Here is a 21,480-nt window from a genome sequence, read left to right as displayed (position 1 = left end):
CCCCCAACCTGAACCAAATACTCACCAGCAACCACATACCACACATCAGAACCACTAACCCAGGAACCTATCCTTGCAACAAAGCCCGTTCCCAACTGTGCCCACATATCTATTCAGGGGACACCATCACAGGGCCTAATAACATCAGCCACACTATCAGAGGCTCGTTCACCTGCACGTCCACCAATGTGATATATGCCATCATGTGCCAGCAATGCCCCTCTGCCATGTACATTGATCAAACTGGACAGTCTCTACGTAAAAGAGTAAATGGACACAAATCAGATGTCAAGAATTATAACATTCATAAACCAGTCAGAGAACACTTCAATCTCTCTGGTCACGCGATTACAGACATGAGAGTCGTTATTTTACAACAAAAAAAACTTCAAATCCAGACTCCAGCGAGAAACTGCTGAATTGGAATTCATTTGCAAATTGGATACAATTAACTTAGGCTTGAATAGAGACTGGGAGTGGCTTAGTCATTATGCAAGGTAGCCTATTTCCCCTTGTTTTTTCCTACCCCCTCCCCCCCGACATTCTTGTTAAACCCTGGATTTGTGCTGGAAATGGCCCACCTTGATTATCATACACAATGTAAGGAGAGTGATCACTTTAGATAAGCTATTACCAGCAGGAGAGTGGGGTGGGAGGAGGTATTTTTTCATGCTTTGTGTGTATATAATAAGATCTTCTACACTTTCCACAGTATGCATCCGATGAAGTGAGCTGTAGCTCACGAAAGCTTATGCTCAAATAAATTGGTTAGTCTCTAAGGTGCCACAAGTACTCCTTTTCTTTTTGCGAATACAGACTAACATGGCTGTTACTCTGAAATGCAGTATCAGCATGAACAAAGATTTCACATATTAACTGGGAGAAGTTAAACCATGGCACCCAAGTGTTATATAAATATCTAGGTCATACACATTTAGCTTCTGTCATTTCTTCCATTGCAATTTCTGCCTAGATAGCTGCACTATGTAGCTGCCCTGGACACGAGGAAGAAAAATCAGACAGAGGAACCCAAGATACAGCAGTAATGTTATAGAAATTACTTAATTACTAAAAGGCAAGTACAAACAATAGTAGTACTTAATCCTTAAAAGCACATCTCAAAACATGCAGTCCATAAGCCTGAAAGAAAGGAAAACAACTGGGTTAGCCACGCCCACACATCTTTCTGGAAGCAGAGTTCTGGAACAAGTTCTCCTGTAAAGGGGTCTGTAAGGAAGAGTTACTCACCTTGTAGTGACTGGAGTTCCTCCAGATGTGTTGTCCCATGTGTAGAACACTTCAGGATTGCACGTGTTCCATGAACCCAGGACTGGAGATTTTTTCCCTAGCAGAGTTCATGTGGTCCAAGTATGCACTCCATCTCTCATCATCATCCATACCAGGGGAATAAAGGAGGCTGCCAGACTACTGCTATCTTAGTTTCTTCTTCACCGCCAGTTCCCAGTACAGGAGAAACCAGACAGTGGGAAAAGCGGGTGTGTAGTGCACTACATGTAGAGAAAATATATCTCAAAGAACTCAAGTCACTGCAAGGTGAGTAACCCCTCCTCCTTCTTTGAATGATTGTCCCTATTATGTAGTGCACTTCAGAAGATTCCCAAGCAGTGTCTTTGTAAGGAGGCAGGTGCCTGGAGTCCTATGACACAAAAGATTCCAGAACTGCCCTGCCTGGAGAGGAATCAGAATCAGCTGCTTGCACAAATCCACAGTGTCTAGTAAAACTCAATATGGAATTCCCAAGACATCACTTTAAAGACATCAGTAAGGGGACCATTTTTTAAGGAAGACTACCAATGCTGCCTGAGGTCTAGTGGAGTGAGTTCTCATGCTGCCCTTCAGGGATACATTGTGTATCTCATAGCAGAGTTGGATACACCTGAGATCCATTTCAACAGCCTCTGGGAGGAGATGGCCTCTATGTTCCACAAAAGAGACAGAGTCTAGGGGACTTACAAAATTATTTCGATCTCTGCAAGTAAAAAGCAAGAACGCTGTGCTTGTCTAATGAATGTCACATGACCTTATCTCTGGTAGAATGAGGCTTAGGATAAAACACAGATAGATGGATAGTTTGGTTGATGACACCATCTAAAGGATGAACTTAGGATGCAGTCCCATGGATACCACCTCCTTGCAAAAAACTGTACAAGAAGGGTCACCAATAAGTACCCTTAGGCTCCCCAATTCTTCTGGCCGACATGATAGCAACCAGAAACACTACCTTCGTAGAAAGATATAGTAGAGAGCAGAATTCCAAGCGGTCAGATGGTGACTTAAGGAGGGTTGATAAATAAAACTTAAAATCCCAGGTTGGTACTGGTTTTGCCACTCAAGGGAAAGCTCAAATCATACCCTTCAGGAAGCAGGCAACGATTGGGTGGGGAAAACAGTTAAAGTGGTTACCGGAGGATGAAATGTGCTGATGGCCTCCAGGTGTACCCTGAGGGAGCTAAGAGGTAGCCCAATACATCTGGGGTCTTAGACTGTAAAGCGGAAATTCCTTGGCCGTCACACCAAAACATAAATCTTCCCACTTCACTTTATAACCCGGGTAGAGTTCTTTCTTCTGCTGTGCAGGATGGCTTGGATATCAGACAAACAGGCCTCCTCTAATGCCAACATCCTCCCAAATACCATGCTCTCAGATAAACCCTGTCTGGGTTGGGGTGGCAAATCCATCCTTTGTCCTATTTCCCCTTGTTTTTTCCTACCCCCCCACCCTGTTCCTCAGACATTCTTGTTAAACCCTGGATTTGTGCTGGAAATGGCCCACCTTGATTATCATACACATTGTAAGGAGAGTGATCACTTTAGATAAGCTATTACCAGCAGGAGAGTGGGGTGGGGGGAGAGAAAACCTTTTGAAGTGATAAACACCCATTTTTTCATGATCTGTGTGTATAAAAAGATCCTCACTGCATTTTCCACTTTTAAGCATCCGATGAAGTGAGCTGTAGCTCACAAAAGCTTATGCTCAAATAAACTGGTTAGTCTCTAAGGTGCCACAAGTACTCCTTTTCTTTTTGCGAATACAGACTAACACGGCTGTTACTCTGAAACCTGTCCTGGGTTAATAGCTGACATATCAGGAGAAGGTGGAGAAGAGGTTGGGCAAACAGTTGTGGAAGCATCAGGTAACAGAATCATCAGGCCCAACCCACTGCTATACAAATGACTTGCACCTTGTCCTGCCTGATGTTCCTCAACATTCAAGCTAAGAGAGGAATTGATAGGAATGCTCCCAAACACTGTATCAGAAATGCGTCACCCAGAGATCCTCTAGAGCAAAACTCCTCACCCTTGTTAACTTGGGATGCAAAGAGGTCTGTGGATGGGAGGCTGCACACCTGAACCACCACCTGGAGTAGGAGGTTGTGTAATTCCCCACTCACGTTCTGTGGAGAAATATCTGTTCAAAGAATCTGCTTGGGTGTTGTGGATCCCTGGTGGATGGACAGTGGATAGGGTTATTTGCATGGGAATGCGCCTACTCCAAAGGGCAATGGCCTCCACATACAGCTGTGAAGTGCATGCTCCGCCCTGCTTGTTAATATAGACAGTGGTGTACAGCCTGACAACTACCTGGATTGACTGGCTGCGGATGCAAGGGTGGAATTGTTTGCAAGTTACTCTGACTGCTCTTAGCTCCAACACATTGATGTAAAGCATAAACTCCTGAGGGGACCATATACCTGGGGAAACCTGTTCCTCCATGTGAGCTCCCCAAATTAAGAGGGACATGTCTGTTGTCATAGTTTTTGTTGGAAATGGGGAGTTGATTGGAACCCACACACATACTGTCCTCCTGTCTTCTGATCAAGTAAATGAGGTTAAGACGGTCTGGAGAACCGTGACAAGTAAGTTGAGACTCTGTTTGCCAGAAGCATAGATGGTCCACAACCAGGCCTGTAGACATCTGAGGTGAAGTCTCGTGAATGGTATCACATAAGTACTCGCAGCCACATGACCCAACAGCACCAGATAGGATCATATGGACATTCTGGGGCTCAGACAAATTTGTTGTATGAGCCCAGTGTTGGAGAGGAAGCAATCACCTGTAAATATGCCCTGGCTGTAACAGCATCTAGACTCTCCCAGAATAAATTCTATTCACAGTGAGGATTCTTGAACAGATGTAGAAGTATGCTGGTTGCTCCTTGTGTTTCCTGATATCATCGTCCCTTCACGAACCAACCATCTGAGGAGAAGTAAACTGTTACCCACTCCTGACTGTGAACTGCTACCACCAACAGTACCTTGGCAGACACTCTAGGTGCCGCTGAGAGCCCAAAAGGGAAGAACTCTGTACGGCTAGTACTACTGACCAACAACAAGTCTCAGGAATATTCTGGGGGCTGGATGAGCATCCATCTGAAAGCAGGCATCTTTGAGATCGAGGGCTGTGAGCCAATTCTCTAGATCTAGAGACAGATCAATGGATGACATGGTCACCATTCTGAATTTTAGGTGGCAAGTGAAAGTGTCCCTGAGGTTCCTGCAATAGGTCTTCCAATCCCCTGTCTTCTTGGGGACAAGGAAGTCCCTCGAGAAAAATTCTTTTCCCCTTGCTGTTGGGAGGTACTAACTGTACTGCTCCCAGGGTGAGGAGAACTACCTCCTGCAGAAGAATGTTCTCATGAGAGGGGTCCCCAAAGGAAGATGGGTAAGGGGGTTGGAAAGGAAAGAGAATTGGATGAGACACCATCAGTCCATTGTGATTTCTGTTCAGGAAGATATGGGGTGTGAAAGTCAGCCTCCAAAAAGGGAGCTGAAAGACAAGACGGGTTGTGCAAATCCAGAGGGACAGTTGGTGAGCAGCTCGTGACAGTGCTGGGCTGAAAGCTGGTGGAGAATGCATATTGCCATCAAAGCGGTTTTTTTATTTTGTGGAAAGGTGATTTGATAAAGCAGAAAATTCAGAAGGCACTCAAACTGTTTTTGAAGTTAAAATATTCACATAAATGCTTGCTGGGTGGAAAAGGGGAATTAAGGGATGTGACCTTTCGAACCCTTGCATTCACACCCTACACACCATTGTAATAATCTTCGTACAAAATTTGACTTACGAGGTATCATTTGAAAACTAGTAACGCACTGGTCAATAATACCATGGTGATATGTGTGCTGCCACATTCTATGTAAAGTCAGGAACATGAAATTAAAATTACGACTGAAATGTGTTTACCAGACACGTCTAGGGAGGGGGTTAAGTCTGTTTCTCAAAGACAAAGGACAAGCTGACACCTCTTGCAAGGTGTCATCAAAGTTAACTGGCATTCACTTTGGGGAGGTTTAGGTTGGATATTAGGAAAAACTTTTTCACTAGGAGGGTGGTGAAGCACTGGAATGGGTTACCTAGGGAAGTGGTAGAATCTCCTTCCTTTGAAGTTTTTAAGATCAGGCTTGACAAAGCCCTGGCTGGGATGATTTAGTTGGGGATTGGTCCTGCTTTGAGCAGGGGGCTGGACTAGATGACCTCCTGAGGTCCCTCTTCCAACCCTGATATTCTGTGATTTTATGATCACCAGTCAAGCGGCCATTTATTGGCAATAATGGGGGACAGGAACAGATTGATCTGTGCTTTAGCAAACAGTATGGAACCTCTTTCACCATGAGACTCCAGGTCTCCATCCTCACGGTGGGAAGGAACTTTACGTAGGGGAATCCCTCAGGAAAACACATTTCAAAGGGGGACCAGACTACACAAGTGAGATACAAAAATACCCCAGATATTTGCTTGCTCTTGCTCTCTCCCACCTAAGACAAGAAAGAAACCAAGCTCTGGACTTCGGGAGGGGTTCTGACCTGAGAATTTGGTCATACCTATTGCCTGGAACATGTGGTAAGGATTTTACCTATAATGAAGTCTAGCTTGTTAAGTTCTAGCTACTAGAAGTAGTAGTTACCTTGTACAGCAACGATGGTTCTTCGAGACGTGTGCCCCTATGGGTGCTCCACTCTCGATGTGCTTGTGTCCCTTCGTTGCTGATCAGAGAACTTTGGTAGCAGTGTCTGTTAGGCCTGCACTTGCGCCATCCCTCCTCATGCCCTGCCATGCGGCTAGTCGGCACATGCGGGCTAACCCCCCTCAGTTGCTTCCCTACTGCAGTGTCATTGGCAAGAACCCTGAAGTAGAAGGGAAGAGGGTGGGATGTGGAGCACCCAGAGGGACACACATCTCGATGAACCATCGTTACTGCACAAGATGAGTAACAACTTCTTCTTTGAGTAGCATTCCTATGGGTGCTCCACCATAGGTAACTCCCAAGCAGTATCCCTATTAGCAGTTTGGGACTTCAGAGTCGGGTCAGTTACAGATGACAGTACTGTGGAGCCGAAGATGGCACTGGAGGCGGACTCCCCAGTGATCACATAGTGTTCTGCAAAGTCAGTCTGCATAGTGGACTGACACCCATGTCACTGCTCTACAGATTTCTGACAGGGACAGTCTTGAAGAAGGTGATGGATGAGGAGCTCAACCTCACTGAGTGCCTGCAAATAGTATCTGGAGGGGCAGTATTACGAACGTGATAACATTGTCTGATGCAGTTCGAGATCCATTTGGAGAGTCTCTGGGCCAATATAGTTGAACCCGTCTCCTCAATGGTAAGAAAAAGCCTACAAGACTTCCTGAAAGCCTTCATCCTATTCAGATAGTTGGCTAGGGCTCTCTTGACGTCTAGTGTGTGTAATATAGCCTCCCTGTTGTCTCGGTGAGGATTAGGTTGGAAGGTGAATGAACTGGTTCATGTGAAACGGGGATGAATTTTGGGTAAGGCCTGAGCGTAATCTTGTCCCGAAAGAATACTATGTAGGGGGATATGCCACCAGAGCCGCTAGTTCCCCTATTCTCCTAGCCAAGGTGATTGCCATCAGGAAGGCCATTTTCATGGAGAGGTATGTAACAGGTGGCCATGGGTTCAAAGGGAGGCCTGGTCAGTCCTTTCAATACTAGGTTTAGGTCCCATGCGGGAGTAGGAAGTTGAGGTTGCAGGAAGAGGTTTACTATATCCTATATATATATATATATATATATATATATATACACACACACACACACACACACACATATACTATACTATATCGCACGCCCGGGTTCTCATGGGAGACTTCCATCACCCTGATATCTGCTGGGAGATCAATACAGCGGTGCACAGACAATCCAGGAAGCTTTTGGAAAATGTAGGGGACAATTTCCTGGTGCAAGTACTGGAGGTACCAACTAGGGGCAAAGCTCTTCTTGACCTGCTGCTCACAAACCGGGAAGAACTAGTAGGGGAAGCAAAAGTGGATGGGAACCTGGGAGGCAGTGACCATGAGATGGTCAAGTTCAGGATCCTGACACAAGGAAGAAAGGAAAGCAGCAGAATATGGACCCTGGACTTCAGAAAAGCAGACTGACTCCCTCAGGGAGCTGATGGGCAAGATCCCCTGGGAGAATAACATGAGGGGGAAAGGAGTCCAGGAGAGCTGGCTGTATTTTAAAGAATCCTTATTGAGGTTACAGGGACAAGCCATCCCGATGTGTAGAAAGAATAGTAAATATGGCAGGCGACCGGCTTGGCTTAACAGTGAAATTCTTGCTGATCTTCAACACAAAGAAGCTTACAAGAAGTGGAAGATTGGACAAATGACCAGGGATGAGTATAAAAATATTGCTCGGGCATGCAGGAGTGAAATCAGGAAGGCCAAATCACACCTGGAGGTGCAGCTAGCAAGAGATGTTAAGAGTAACAAGAAGGGTTTCTTCAGGTATGTTAGCAACAAGAAGAAAGTCAAGGAAAGTGTGGGCCCCTTACTGAATGAGGGAGGCAACCTAGTGACAGAGGATGTGGAAAAAGCTTATGTACTCATTGCTTTTTTTGCCTCCGTCTTCACGAGCAAGGTCAGCTCCCAGACTACTGCATTGGGCAGCACAGCATGGGGAGGAGGTGACCAGCCCTCTGTGGAGAAAGAAGTGGTTTGGGACTATTTAGAAAAGCTGGACGTACACAAGTCCATGGGGCCGGATGCATTGCATCCGAGAGTGCTAAAGGAATTGGTGGATGTGATTGCAGAGCCATTGGCCATTATCTTTGAAAACTCATGGTGATCGGAGGAAGTCCCGGACGACTGGAAAAAGGCTAATGTAGTGCCCATCTTTAAAAAAGGGAAGAAGGAGGATCCTGGGAACTACAGGCCAGTCAGCCTCACTTCAGTCCCTGGAAAAATCATGGAGCAGGTCCTCAAGGAATCAATTCTGAAGCACTTCGAGGAGAGGAAAGTGATCAGGAACAGTCAGCATGGATTCACCAAGGGCAAGTCATGCCTGACTAATCTAATTGCCTTCTATGACGAGATAACTGGCTCTGTGGATGAAGGGAAAGGACGTGTTGTTCCTTGACTTTAGCAAAGCTTTTGACAGGGTCTCCCACAGTATTCTTGCCAGCAAGTTAAAGAAGTATGGGCTGGATGAATGAACTATAAGGTGGAGAGAAAGCTGGCTAGATTGTTGGGCTCAACAGGTAGTGATCAATGGCTCCATGTCTAGTTGGAAGCCGGTATCAAGTGGAGTGCCCCAAGGGTCGGTCCTCGGGCTGGTTTTGTTCAATATCTTCATAAATGATCTGGAGGATGGTGTGGATTGCACCTCAGCAAGTTTGCAGATGACACTAAACTGGGAGGAGAGGTAAATATGCTGAGGGTAGGGATAGGATACAGAGGGACCTAGACAAATTAGAGGATTGGGCCAAAAGAAATCTGATGAGGTTCAACAAGGACAAGTGCAGAGTCCTGCACTTAGGACGGAAGAATCCAATGCACCGCTACAGACTAGGGACCGAATGGCTCGGCAGCAGTTCTGCAGAAAAGGACTTTGGGGTGATAGTGGACGAGAAGCTGGATATGAGTCAACAGTGTGCCCTTGTTGCCAAGAAGGCAAATGGCATTTTGGGATGTATAAGTAGGGGCATTGCCAGCAGATCGAGGGACGTGATCGTTCCCCTCTATTCGACACTGGTGAGGCCTCATCTGGAGTCCTGTGTCAAGTTTTGAGCCCCACACTACAAGAAGGATGTGGAAAAATTGGAGAGAGTCCAGCGGAGGGCAACAAAAATGATTAGGGGACTGGAACACATGGCTTGTGAGGAGAGGCTGAGGGAACTGGGGATGTTTAGTCTATGGAAGAGAAGAATGAGGGAGGAACTGATAGCTGCTTTCAACTACCTGAAAGGGGGTTTCAAAGAGGATGGCTCTAGACTGTTCTCAGTGGTAGCAGATGACAGAACGAGGATTAATGGTCTCAAGTTGCAGTGGGGGAGGTTTAGGTTGGATATTAGGAAAAACTTTTTCACTAGGAGGGTGGTGAAACACTGGAATGGGTTACCTAGGGAGGTGGTGGAATCCCCTTCCTTAGAAGTTTTTAAGGTCAGGCTTGACAAAGCCCTGGCTGCGATGATTTAATTGGGGATTGGTCCTACTTTGAGCAGGGGGTTGGACTAGATGACCTCCTGAGGTCCCTTCCAACCTTGATATTCTATGATTCTATATCCTTCAGAAACCTTTCAGAGGTCAGGTGTGACAGCATTGAGTATCCCTATACTGGTTGGTGGAAGGCTGCTATAGCTGCTATGTGGACTCAGAGAGCTTAGAGATAGTCCCAATCTTTTTAAGGTCAGTCCAAGATATATGGAACAGTCACAGATGTTGAGGAGATTTGTTGTACACCAAATTCGAAACTTGGACCATTTCTGCAAGGAAGTACATCATGTCGAGGACTTTCTACTGTGTAATACCTCTTGCACCTCCTTCAAACAGGAGCTTTCTGCGTGTTGCAATCAAGAAGGAGCCATGCCTTGAGGCAGAGAATCCCCAGGTTGGGATGTAGGGTACATCCTCTGTTCTGCGAGAACAGTACGGAGTGACTGGGAGAGGGATTGGTGGGCACATCACAAGCTGTGACAGGTAAGGGTATGAGATCTGTCTCAGCCAAGTAGGAGTGATCAGTAGGATGTGTGCTCCATCTGCATTTATTTTCAGCAGGACTTTAGACAGTAGGGATAAAGGAGGAAAGGCACAGAGAAGGTCCCTGTCCCAGGGGAGGAGGAGAGCATTGCCCAGGGAGCGTTGTCCTATCTCTGCTCCGGAGCAGTAGCATGGACATTTCTTGTTCAGGTAAGTCGTGAACAGCTCTATAGTTGGTGTCCCCCATTGTCTGAATAGACTGTGAAGTACTACTGGGTCTAGCTCCCACTCGTGGTCATGTGGGAATCTGCGACTGAAACTGTCCACTATTGAGTTTTGTGTGCCCGGGAGGTAGGCTGCTGCCAGTGAGACATCGTGGGAGATAAAACGGTTACCTACCTCTCGTAACTGTTGTTCTTCGAGATGTGTTGCTCATGTCCATTCCAATAGGTGTGCGCGCACCATTTGCATGGTCGTCGGAAGGTTTTTCCCCTAGCGATACCCGTTGGGTTGGTTGTGGAGACCACTGCAGTGGCGCCTTTATGGCGGTATATATAGGTCCCTGCCGACCCGCCGCCTGCTCAGTTCCTTCTTGCCAGAATACTCCGACAGAGGGGAGGTGGGCGGGATTTGGAATGGACATGAGCAACACATCTCAAAGAACAACAGTTACGAGAGGTAGGTAACATTTTTTCTTCTTCAAGTGACTGCTCATGTGAATTCTAATAGGTGACTTCCAAGCAGTTTGCCATGGGGAGGGGTCAGAGATCACCCGGTTGCTGAGTGCAGGACTGCCCTGCCAAAGGCTGCAGCATCCCTCGTCTGCTGGGTAATGGCGTAGCGTGACGTGAAGGCGTGGATGGAAGACCACGCTGCTGCCTTGCATAGGTCCCGGACAGGGACCTGCACCAGGAATGCTGCAGACGATGCCTGCACTCTCGTGGCGTGTGCCGTAAGCGGAGGGGCTGGAATTTTTGCCAGGTTGTAGCAAGTCCTGATACAGGACGTGATCCATGATGAAATGCGCTGGGACGAGATTGGGAGCCCCTTCAACCTTTCTGTGATTGCAATAAACAGCTGCGGTGACTTACAAAATGGCTTTGTGCACTCAATGTAGAATGCCAGGGCACACCCAATGTCCAGGAAATGGAACATGCATTCTCTGTTACTGGCATGGGTGAAGGCATAGCTGCACCTTGTCTTTAGAAGAGAGTGTATAGGGTGGTTTGTAAGTCAGCGCTCTGAGCTTGGATACCCTTCTGGCTGAGGTTATGGCCACCAGAAAGGCCATCTTCCAGGAAAGGTAGGACAGAGGGCAGGTTGCCATGGGCTCAAAATGGGACCTCATGATTGCAGACAGGACCAGGTTGAGGTCCCACTGGGGAACAGACTGCCATACCTGAAGATAAAGTCTGTCCAAGCCCTTGAGAAAGCAGCCCACCATGGGATTACCGAAGACTGACCTACCCACTGCCCCCGGGTGAAAGGCCAAAATGGCAACCAGGTGTACCCTGAGAAAGGAAATTGCCAACCCCTGCTGCTTGAGGTATAACAGGTAGTCCAAAAAAGGGGAATTGGCGTTAGCTGCGGTTCAGTTCCCCTCTGCAGAGACCAGATGGGAAAACTCTTCCACTTTGCCAGGTACGTGGCACGAGTGGAGGGTTTCCTACTTCCCAGCAGGACCTCCCTCACTGGGTCCGAACACTGAAGCTCAAGGGGGTTCAGCCACGGCGATTCCAAACCATGAGATGGAGGGACTCCAGATTGGGGTATTGCAGATAGCCGTGGTCCTGTGTGATGAAGGTCGGGCATTCAGGAAGTGCTACTGGTCTGTCCACTGAGAGGTTCAACAACAAGGTGAACCAGTGCTGGCGGGGCGACGCTGGCGCTATGAGGATCAAGGAACTCCTGTCCCGGTGAACCTTGAGGACTCTGTGTATGAGAGGGAAGGGCAGGAACGTGTACAGAGGGTGACTCGTCCATGAAAAGTGAAAGGCGTCTGTGATGGAGCCTGGGCTGTGGTTCAGGAAAAAGCAGAACCGCTGGAACTTCCTGTTGCTCCGCGTCACGAACAGGTCTATGTGGGGAGAGCCCCGTCTCTGGAAAATCGAGTGCGCGATGTCAGGCCTCAGAGAACATTGGTGACCATGGAATGAGCGGCTGAGGTGATCAGCTAGCTAGTTTTGCGCTCTCAGAAGGTGCGACGCCTCTAGGTGTATCGAGTGGGAGATATAAAAATCCCACAGCTCGAAGAACACAGCTGGAACAGGGAAGAGGACCGAGCACCACTGTTTATTTATCTAGAACATCGCTGCAGTGTTGTCTGTCAGCACCAACACACATGCAGCCTGCAGGCAGGCCTGGAACGCTTGGCATGCCAGACAAACCACCCTCAGCTCCCTTACGTTGACGTGCAGCGATAGTTCTGTGTGGGACCATAGGCCTTGAGTTCTGGTGTTGCCCAGGTGCACTCCCCAACCGACCGCCAATGCGTCCGTGACTAGGGATAGCGTCGGTTGGGGTTTGGCAAAGGGTACTCCCGCACAGACCGCTTGTGGCTGCAGACACCAGTGGAGAGACTCGAGAATGCGAGGGTAACTATCGTGTCCATTGAGTCCCTCCCCGACCTGTGCACCTGTACCAACCACGTCTGGAGTCGATGGTGCCAGGTCTAGAAGCCCAGGCCATGGGTGTCCCGCCGGAGGACGCACCCTGCTGGAATCCCCTCACAGCTTCTTGATGGGGGAACAACCCCTGTCCGCCCTCTTTTTCTTATGCAGCAGTGGGGGCTGTAAGCAGTGCCGCCTGGTAGCACTGGCCTTACGAGTCGGGGAGCAGCATCGGTGCTTCTTGGAGGAGTCCTTCCTTGGTGCAGGGACATCCCGCACTGAGGCCGGGGCACTATGCACTGATGATGTCGGTGTGGCTTCCAGTGCCAGCCGTGGGCGGAGGGCCGACTCCATCAAGAGGAGCTTCAAACTATAGTCCCACTCTCTCTTAGTCTTGGGTCTAAAGCTCCTGCAAACTGGGCACTTATCTGTCTGATGGCCCTCTCCTAAACACTTGAGACAATAGCCCTCCCTTTTTTCATTTTTCTCAGGCTATGTATGAGTTGCCATTGACCTAGTTGAGCGTTTCCTGATCCCATGTGGAGTTTTGCCTGACCTGATTGCTGCTACTACCCATCTAAACACTGTTGCCTTAGAGGCTCTGTTATCTTCTTTACAAATGGCATATATAAACACATAACCCATCTGACTTTCTGAAGGCTCAGTTCTGTACAAGTAGTAATCCAAGACACTCCTGACATCCAGTCTGATTGTCCTAGACCTTCTGTCAGCCAAAGGAAAAGTTAATAATGTCCTGGTGGTTAAATGCCCCCTCTGTCAAAGTACTTTTCTCTGTCTAAGTTTCCTGCCCACAGTGGCAATACCACATTACAGATCAATCCAGTGCTCATTAAATAGTGATCAATTTTGATCAGAATATGTGTAATGATGGTCTGAACAACTGTGCACTGCTGCAAGTTGCTTTTGTGGAGGTGAGATGTTTTACCGGCATAGTAAGGACATATCACAATACTGCAGTATAGACAAGCTCTAGGTGTAGATGTACTCCAAATTATACTCTTTTCTGTTGAGACACTACAGAATAGCTGCCCAAGTTTCTCCAGAATAAATTGCTACAACACAGTGTGGTAGATTTGGACACACAAACATGGCTAATGCCTAGAAAGTGTTGTGAAAATCTGTTGCACATATACAACTGTGGTGTAACCAGGTGAGGGTGTCACAAATGGTTAAAATAACATCGTACTAGTTATAGAGTAAATAAAGCCCTAGAGCAGTGGTTTTCAACCTTTTTTCATTTGCAGACCCCTAAAATTTTTCAAACGGAGGGTTCCAAAGAGGATGGATCTAGACTGTTCTAAGTGGTAGCAGATGACAGAACAAGGACTAATGGTCTCAAGTTGCAGTGGGGGAGGTTTAGGTTGGATATTAGGGAAAACTTTTTCACTAGGAGGGTGGTGAAGCACTGGAATGGGTTACCTAGGGAGGTGGTGGAATCTCCATCCTTAGAGGTTTTTAAGGTCAGGCTTGACAAAGCCCTGGCTGGGATGATTTAGTTGGGGATTGGTCCTGCTTTGAGCAGGGGATTGGACTAGATGACCTCCTGAGGTCCCTTCCAACCCTGATATTCTGTGATCTCCTGCCCCCGGCATTCCACTTATTGCAATCACTCACACAATCCTTTTTTGTCTCTCCTGTCCTTTCTGCTCCTTTCTTTGTCATTGCCACTGTCTTCTCCCAGAAGCATCCTCTGCAGCTCCTTCCGCTCCTGTTCTTCTCTCTCCCGAGACAGCTGTGAGCTGGTTTTCTTGTTCTGTAACATATTCTCAATATTCTTTCCCATCTCCTCGAAGTCACTGTCCTCAGCTGAGCTGCTGTCTGTGTCTGTTGACAAGATCTCAGTTGATTCTAAAACTCTGAAACAGGAGACAGCTTCAAAGTCAGTTACCTTACAAACCACAAGTACCTCAACATCTACCCCCACCCGCCATGCATAAATAAGAGGACAAAAGTGACAGCAGTAGGTATGAAACCAGCCCTCCAGGAAGTAGCCTGGAATGTACACAAACCCCTCAAACTGTTAATCAGCTCTCCCACTTCAGCCATCCTGCAGCTCCTGCTCCCAAAAGGAGCCCAAACTCAATGCCCCTCCTCTCATTCAATTGTCCTTCTCTCCCTAGTGATAGTCCAATCATCTGTCTACCCTGCTGGCTCCCAGTCCAACATTTTGGTTGAAGAACCTGGGGCTGGTCTACACTGAAAAGGTACATTGGCACAACTACGTCTCTCAGGGCTGTAAAAATTCCACACCCCCGAGAGACATAGTTAAGCCGACCTAACCCCCAGTTGTAGGTAGAGCTAGGTTGATGGAAGAGTTCTTCCATAGCTACCTCCTCTTGGAAAGGTGGATTACCTACAGCAAAGGGAGAATCCTGCCTGTTGCTGCGGTATGTGTCTACACTGAAGTGCTGCTGCAGCAGCTGTGCCACTGTAGCATTTTAAGTGTAGATATAGGCTCGGAATGGAGATGTAAATGTCACGAGCTATAGTAACACAGAGAAGGGTGTGGAGCCAGTAGTTGCTATCCAACAGAGACAGGTGTAAGAAGCTAGCAAACTGTGGCCCTAGAAACAAAGCTCTGTGGAATATCATATCACACCTGTCAGGGTATGGTGCCAGACTTCCATTCCTGATCTTTCCCAAAAGGTCTGCAACCAAGAGAACACCAAAACCATGCCGATATTTTCTATAAACATTCCCACAAAGCCCTCATCCTCAGTGCTCTATTAATGTGGCTCAGCTGGACAAATCAACATGAATCCCCACTATGCTTTGGCAGCTCACAGGCATTCAAAGTCCATAAGGCCCATAAGCAAATTGAAAGACTCTAGGCTCCTGACTGTGGGATGGATAGGAGGCTGTAAATGCCTGATAAGAACTTACTTATTCTGCAAGTCGAAGATGCGTTGACACTCCTCTTTATATCTCTCCTGATGTTCTGCCACTGAGAACCGAGACCCACGTGCAAATTTACTCATAGGCCCCTCCCCTGAGCGAGCCTGCTCTGTGGACATTGTGCGCACCACATCAATCACTTCCCAACGGGAAAGCTTCTTAATCTGAGAAACAAGACACACACTAGAAAGGGCTTCAGGAGACAGATAGTTTAGGGAGGAGGATCCGGAGTCAGAAAGGCTAAGAGTTAAAAGTGAGCCCTCTCCATAAGCCACTCTGGATCCCATGCCCGGGGCTCCATACTGTGCAGCTCCTGTATCAAACTCACCTCTTCTTCAGGAACACCAAATTTACGTAGAAGCTGTTTGGCATTTTTGAGAGACAGACGCCGGAGATCAGCATCCGTTCCTGTCACAGTCTTCTTCACTGGCTGTGGCTCCTTGTCATCCTGTTCAAAGAAAGACATAGCCTTTGAATGTCACCACACACACTAACCTTTTCTGTATTCTCATTCCCTCTGTCTGACATCCTCTCAAACCGCCTCCTCCTTACCCATCTTTATTCTACTTCTTCAGACTTATCCCTCTTGCCCCTCACCAGCCTTGGGAACACATCTACCTTCTGCTGTGTTGGTTTGTTAGGGATCTTCACATAAGAGAATCCTTCACCACAACCTGTAGGATCTGCCACACCAGTCACTTCCAGAAGACACTTCCCCTTCATAGCAGCAATGAAGGCTCGTGTGGTATTCCAAGGAGCTGTGCGCACCTGCCATAAAGGAGAGGAATAGGCCATCACACTTCTGTCACTCTCACCAGGGAGAGATTTCCACCCATTTTGGTTTTGGCCCTACCAAAATTTCAAGCAAATTAAACAGTTTTTACTAATGTTCTCAAGTTTAATTTACTGACAGGCCACAGTTTTTAACGGACATAAACTGAGTGAACCATAAACACACACATGATCTGTCCTCAGAGGAAACATTTATGTTCAAACAGCTTTAAAAATACAATGCAATAAATATAGACATCTGCATTCCCTGATGTGCTGAGCCCTCCTGACCTGTGCTGTCACCTTAGCTCTCTCCTCTCCCAGGCACCTCTGCTCATGCTAGCACCAGCTGATGCCTCATGAACCCCTGCTGAACTATCAGATTGCATTACTATCTTTTTATTAGATCTAAGCTGATATACAGTCAAATTGAACCGCTTAGGGTCTGCAGTAATCTCCTTCGAGGATGGGACATGGATCACCACAGTCCTCTCACTACTTAGTCTCCTCTCTTTATCCTGAATATTTCTAAGACTGCCATCATCTTGGTAACTAAGCACTGAACAACCATTAGCAATGACCATGTCCATAGAGTGGTCTATTCTCCACCTCTTTTCATGGTGATTTTCTTCTTGTCTTTCCAACTCCCAACTCAAATCCCCACCATGGACTGGTCAATGAGAAGATGCTGACAAGGCTCTTTTCCCTATGCTTGAGTGTCTGACCATAGGCCTATCTACCAGCAGCATTCCTGTATAGTGAGCACAGTTGCTTTGGTGGGAGCTGGGTGAATGGGGGTCTCAGATAATACAGTCCTAGCTATTACAACTAGTCAGTGGACTTCAGAGCACTGTTTTAATGTGTTCAGGCCATCCTTTGCTGTTATATTAGCTGTAGTTTTGGCAGAGATTTTACCTTCAGCCCCAGGACACTTAGCACATAATAGGCTAGTGTGGGGGTAGGCTTACATCCCAGTTTGCCACAACTAAGTATTTGTACAGGCAAGCCCTTGCACTGAGTTCATTTTGCAGAAAGGGGTGGATTCCTCAGAATAAAAGTGTGGGGAGGGGGGGAGAGGAAATCACGATTATACAATCCACAACCAAAAGAAAATGTGCTCTCTGTTTAAAAAAAGATTTTATTTATTTGCTACCAGACTAGAATACAGACCATCATATGTCTAACCCTTTCCCTGCTCTGCCTTGACAGTACCTCATCATCAATCTTCATCTGGAAGTCCTCTTCATTCTCTTCCTCTGGGGCAAAGAACGATTTTTCCCCATAACCTGCATCCTGTAGAGAAACAGAAGGAAAAATAAATAAATCAAACTCCCAAATTATAAAAAGGACCCATGAGAAAAGGAAAAAACGGAGTACTATGAGATTGACAGTCTCCAGCAGAGAACAGACCAAGTGTAGTATACAGAACACACTGTGGGGAGAGACCACCAGGAGATTAACAAAGCTGAAACATGATATCAGCATTTGGACTAGGGTTACCGTATGTAGCGGGATGGTCACCTGCTGAAGGCCCAAAGCAGGTACTGGGGTTTCAGAGGGGCAGCCCAGGGTTAGGCAAAGGCAGCTGGTCTAAACCCTCCTTACCAATGATGAGTGATTTACAGTCTGCCCCAGTGAATGTGGGCTAGATGGTGACTGTCAGTAGCCACTGAGGCAAGGTGGGGATAGAGGGGTTGGGGTTCCCCTTGGTGGGGAGACCCAGATTGTGGGTTATTGCTGGGGGCAGAACCCTGACATAGAGGGGCACCAAGGTCCGGGAGGGACACGGGGGCCAGTGGCAAGCGAGACACCGGCCTGAAGAGGGTGCTCCAGGCTGGAACAGCTAATTCCCAGGATGACCAGCGCTGGTGAGTCCTCGCTTCACGACACCATATTTCAGGTTCCCTAAAAGAGGACACTGCCGGGGTGAGGGGGTAGCAGGTGGGGAGTCTGAGGAGGGGAGCTTGCAAAGGGGAGGAGTATTTGTGGGAGTGTGTGTACCAGGAGGGGGGGTTTGGAGGGATACTGGAGCTGGGGGGGGGGTGTATACTGGGAGGGATACCAGGAGTGTGTACTGGGAAGGGGTACATGCGGCCTCACTCTTGAGGTGGGGGGCAGTCACTCCCTGTCGCAGTGATAGTGCGGCTGGTACAGCCCAGGATGCAGCGCCAGCCCTCAGTCAGCACCGCCCTTTGGGCCTCTCCCCTTCCCCAGGCCTGGGAGCTGGGGCTTGGGTGGGCAGGATCCGGGAGCTGGGGCTGCAGAGAAGGGACCAATCTGGGCACAGACAACTCTTTCTGAGCTGCAACTTCTGCTCACAAGAATCCTAGACATTGCCTCTTATCTGAAAAATCCATCCAGACAGAGGCACAGGATCAAAAAAAAAAAAAAAAAAAAAAAAAGAGGTCATGTCTGGGAAAACCCGGACATATGGCAACCCTAATTTGAGCAAACTCTGAAATCTTGACTTAAAAAATAACCGGTTTTCAAAGCAAGTCCAGTGGCCCCCGTGCAGGCTAGCCCACTGGCTAGGCCTCCCACTCACTAATTCATTCTCCACACCCCTTCTCAGCCTCTGGGATGCCATGTCTCCACTAGATACTTCCTCACCAAGTACAGTAAGGGGACAGGGTGGGGAAACCCATCCAAGATGGTGGGAATCTAATGGTTCCCTTTTGTCATGTACACCTCTACCCTGATATAACGTGACCCGATAGAACGCGGTTCCTCCCCCACCCCCACCCTGGGGTCTGGGAGGCAGGAGCCGTGGGGGGGGGCACTTTCAGGGGCCCCGCAGTCCCAGAGTGGCCCAGGGGATTAGCGGGGGGGCCAGGAGCAGCACACTCCGCTTCGCTCGCCCCAGCCCCACCCATGTCACTTGGGGAAGGGGGCTTGGGGAAAGGGATTCCCCCCCGCAATCACTAGCAGCAGCAGAAGTGAAGCAGCTCAGTCCCAGCCCACCAGCTCCCAGCTGCGGCGCTCCACTTCCCACCGCTGGTGAGTGCGGGACCTTTCCCCAACCACCCCCCCCACCCCACCCCCAGCAACACGGCTGGGGCCAGGACAAGGAAAGCGGCACGGGCTGGGGCCGCATCGCTCCACGTCCCACCGCCGGTGAGTGCGGAGGGCATCTTTTCCCCAACCTCCCCACACTCACCAGTGGCAGGAAGCGGAGCAGCCCCGCCCCAGCCTGCTCCGCTCTGCTAGCTCCCGTTGCCCCCCGTACTCACCTGCAGCGGAAAGCGGAGCATCCTTTCCCCAACCTCCCTGCACTCACAGGCGGTGGGAAGCAGAGAGCCGTGGCTGTGAGGTGGCGGAGTGGAGCCATGTTGCTCTACTTCCCGCCGCTACCAGTGAGTGCCTGTCGGGGGTGGGGGGTGCGGATAGGGGTCGGAGCAGTCAGGGGACAGGGAGCAGGGGGGTTGGGTAGGGGGTGGGGTCCTGGGGGTGATTAGGGACAGGGGTCTCTGGAGGGGGCGGTCAGGGAACAAGGAACGGGGGCGGGGGGCCAAAGCAAGTTCGATATAATGCGGTCTAAACTATAACGCGGTGAGATTTTTTTGTCTCCTAAGAACCGTATTATATTGGGGTAGAGGTGTATCCAGTTCCCTCTCTGGACATCTGGAAGTGCAGAAGAGGGTTTAGTTGTTTGCCCCAGAGTCAAGAGGCTAATCTACCAAAACTAAGGCAAAATTAGTCCCCCCATTAGGGAAAGTTGCACCTTGCTTCATTCTCCACAAAGAAAGAGTTACTTGTAGTTTATCAGTACATATCAGCTAGCCTGAAAGAGACATTTACCTTTAGCCGCTGTTCAGCTGCAATCATGCTATAATAGGCGCAGCACTGCTCTGGGGACACCATCGCTCTTATTTCCTCTTCTGTTGGTAATCTAAAGTCTGACTTTAATACCCACCAATTTGAGTCCATCCCTGAAAAATGCAGAGATGAGGAGGTTACTTACTTGTAACAAATAGAGACCATCCCTCAAAGAAGAAGGAAAGGTTACTTACCTGTAACTAGAGGTTCTTTGAGATGTGAGGTCCCTATCTGTATTTAACTACCCGCCCTCCTTCCCCTCTGCTTTGGATCTCTTGTATTCACGGTGGAGAAGGAACTGGAGATGTGATTGGTCTACCCTACCCTTTATCATCTTGGACGAAACCATGAGGCAAGCCAAGGGAGCACTTGTGGACAATGGATACTACCATTTTCAAAATCTCCAGTTTTGGACACATGGTGCACTTGCATAAACACTTAGTGGAATACAGATAGGGACCAGGCTTCTTGAAGAACCTTCAGCTACAGACAAGTAACAACTTCTCCTTTTCTTCTCCTTCAACCAATAGTCCCTATTGTATTCCACTGAGCATGATTAACGAGCAATACCTAAGTCAGAGGAGGGTGCAAGGATGAGGATGGAATGGTTGAGCAGAGGACAGCAGTTCCAAATGAGGCATCCATCGCAGAGTTCTATACCAAGATGTAATGCATAGCAAAGGTATGTACTGAACTTCACGTGGCTGCTCTGCATATGTCGTGGAGGGGGGCCGTGGTTGATGCTTGTGGAATGCTTGTGGGCTCTTGTGGAATGGGCCCTCCCTCTAAGGGGTGGAGGCAGTCCAGATAACAGTGTAAATGTATCCCGAAATCCACTTAGAGTCTCTGTGTGATCACCTGTCCCTTGACTCTTAACTATTGTAATAAACAAATCTAGGGGATTTCTTGATCAGTCTCACCCTCTGTAGATAGAAGGCCAAGGCTCAGCAGATGTCAAGGGAGTGAAGTCCACATTCTTCTTCTGAAGCATGAGGCTTCGGGAAGAAAGCAGGTAAGTGGATGGATTGGTTGAGATGAAACTGGATATGACCTTTGGCAGAAACTTCGTATGTAGGCACAGGGGGACTTTATCCTTATGGGAAATGGTGAAATGCAGGTCCGCATCCTGGCCCCAAGTTCACCTACCCTTCTTGCCAAAGCAATACCCAAAAGGAAGGTGAATTTCATGGAAAGGAGAGGCCTAGAACACTAAGCCAGCGGTTCAAAGCATTAGCATTGACAGAACTAAGTTGAAATCTCACTGGGGAGCAATAGATTGTACGGGTGGCAAGGTTCTGATGAGGCCTTTCCAAGACCTAGCAGTCAACAGGTGTATGAATACAGTGTGTCCTTCAATGGGGCGGAGGGGTGTGGAAAGCGCTACCTGCTGCCAGGTGAACCTTGA

At 48.3% G+C, this 21,480-nt stretch overlaps 1 protein-coding gene across 4 annotated transcripts in view; it reads right to left on the bottom strand.

The window, feature by feature from the left end:
* TAF1 (TATA-box binding protein associated factor 1) overlaps positions 1-21,480 on the bottom strand; it is a 140,077-nt gene that overhangs the window by 55,999 nt on the left and 62,598 nt on the right. For all 4 annotated transcript variants that reach the window (XM_084639995.1, XM_084639996.1, XM_084639997.1 and 1 more), the window contains exons 18-23: positions 20,058-20,188; positions 17,472-17,552; positions 16,107-16,256; positions 15,817-15,936; positions 15,477-15,652; positions 14,208-14,449 (exon numbers count right to left, since the gene is read on the bottom strand). In XM_084639995.1, the coding sequence (XP_084496121.1) occupies positions 14,208-14,449; positions 15,477-15,652; positions 15,817-15,936; positions 16,107-16,256; positions 17,472-17,552; positions 20,058-20,188 (900 nt within the window). The remainder of the gene's footprint in view (positions 1-14,207; positions 14,450-15,476; positions 15,653-15,816; positions 15,937-16,106; positions 16,257-17,471; positions 17,553-20,057; positions 20,189-21,480) is intronic.

Source organism: Lepidochelys olivacea, assembly GCF_965140295.1.
Source record: "Lepidochelys olivacea isolate rLepOli2 genome assembly, chromosome: 9".
NCBI lineage: Eukaryota > Metazoa > Chordata > Testudines > Cheloniidae > Lepidochelys > Lepidochelys olivacea.
The sequence above is the reverse complement of the archived record's forward strand: the minus strand, read 5'-3'. Positions and strand labels throughout refer to the sequence as shown.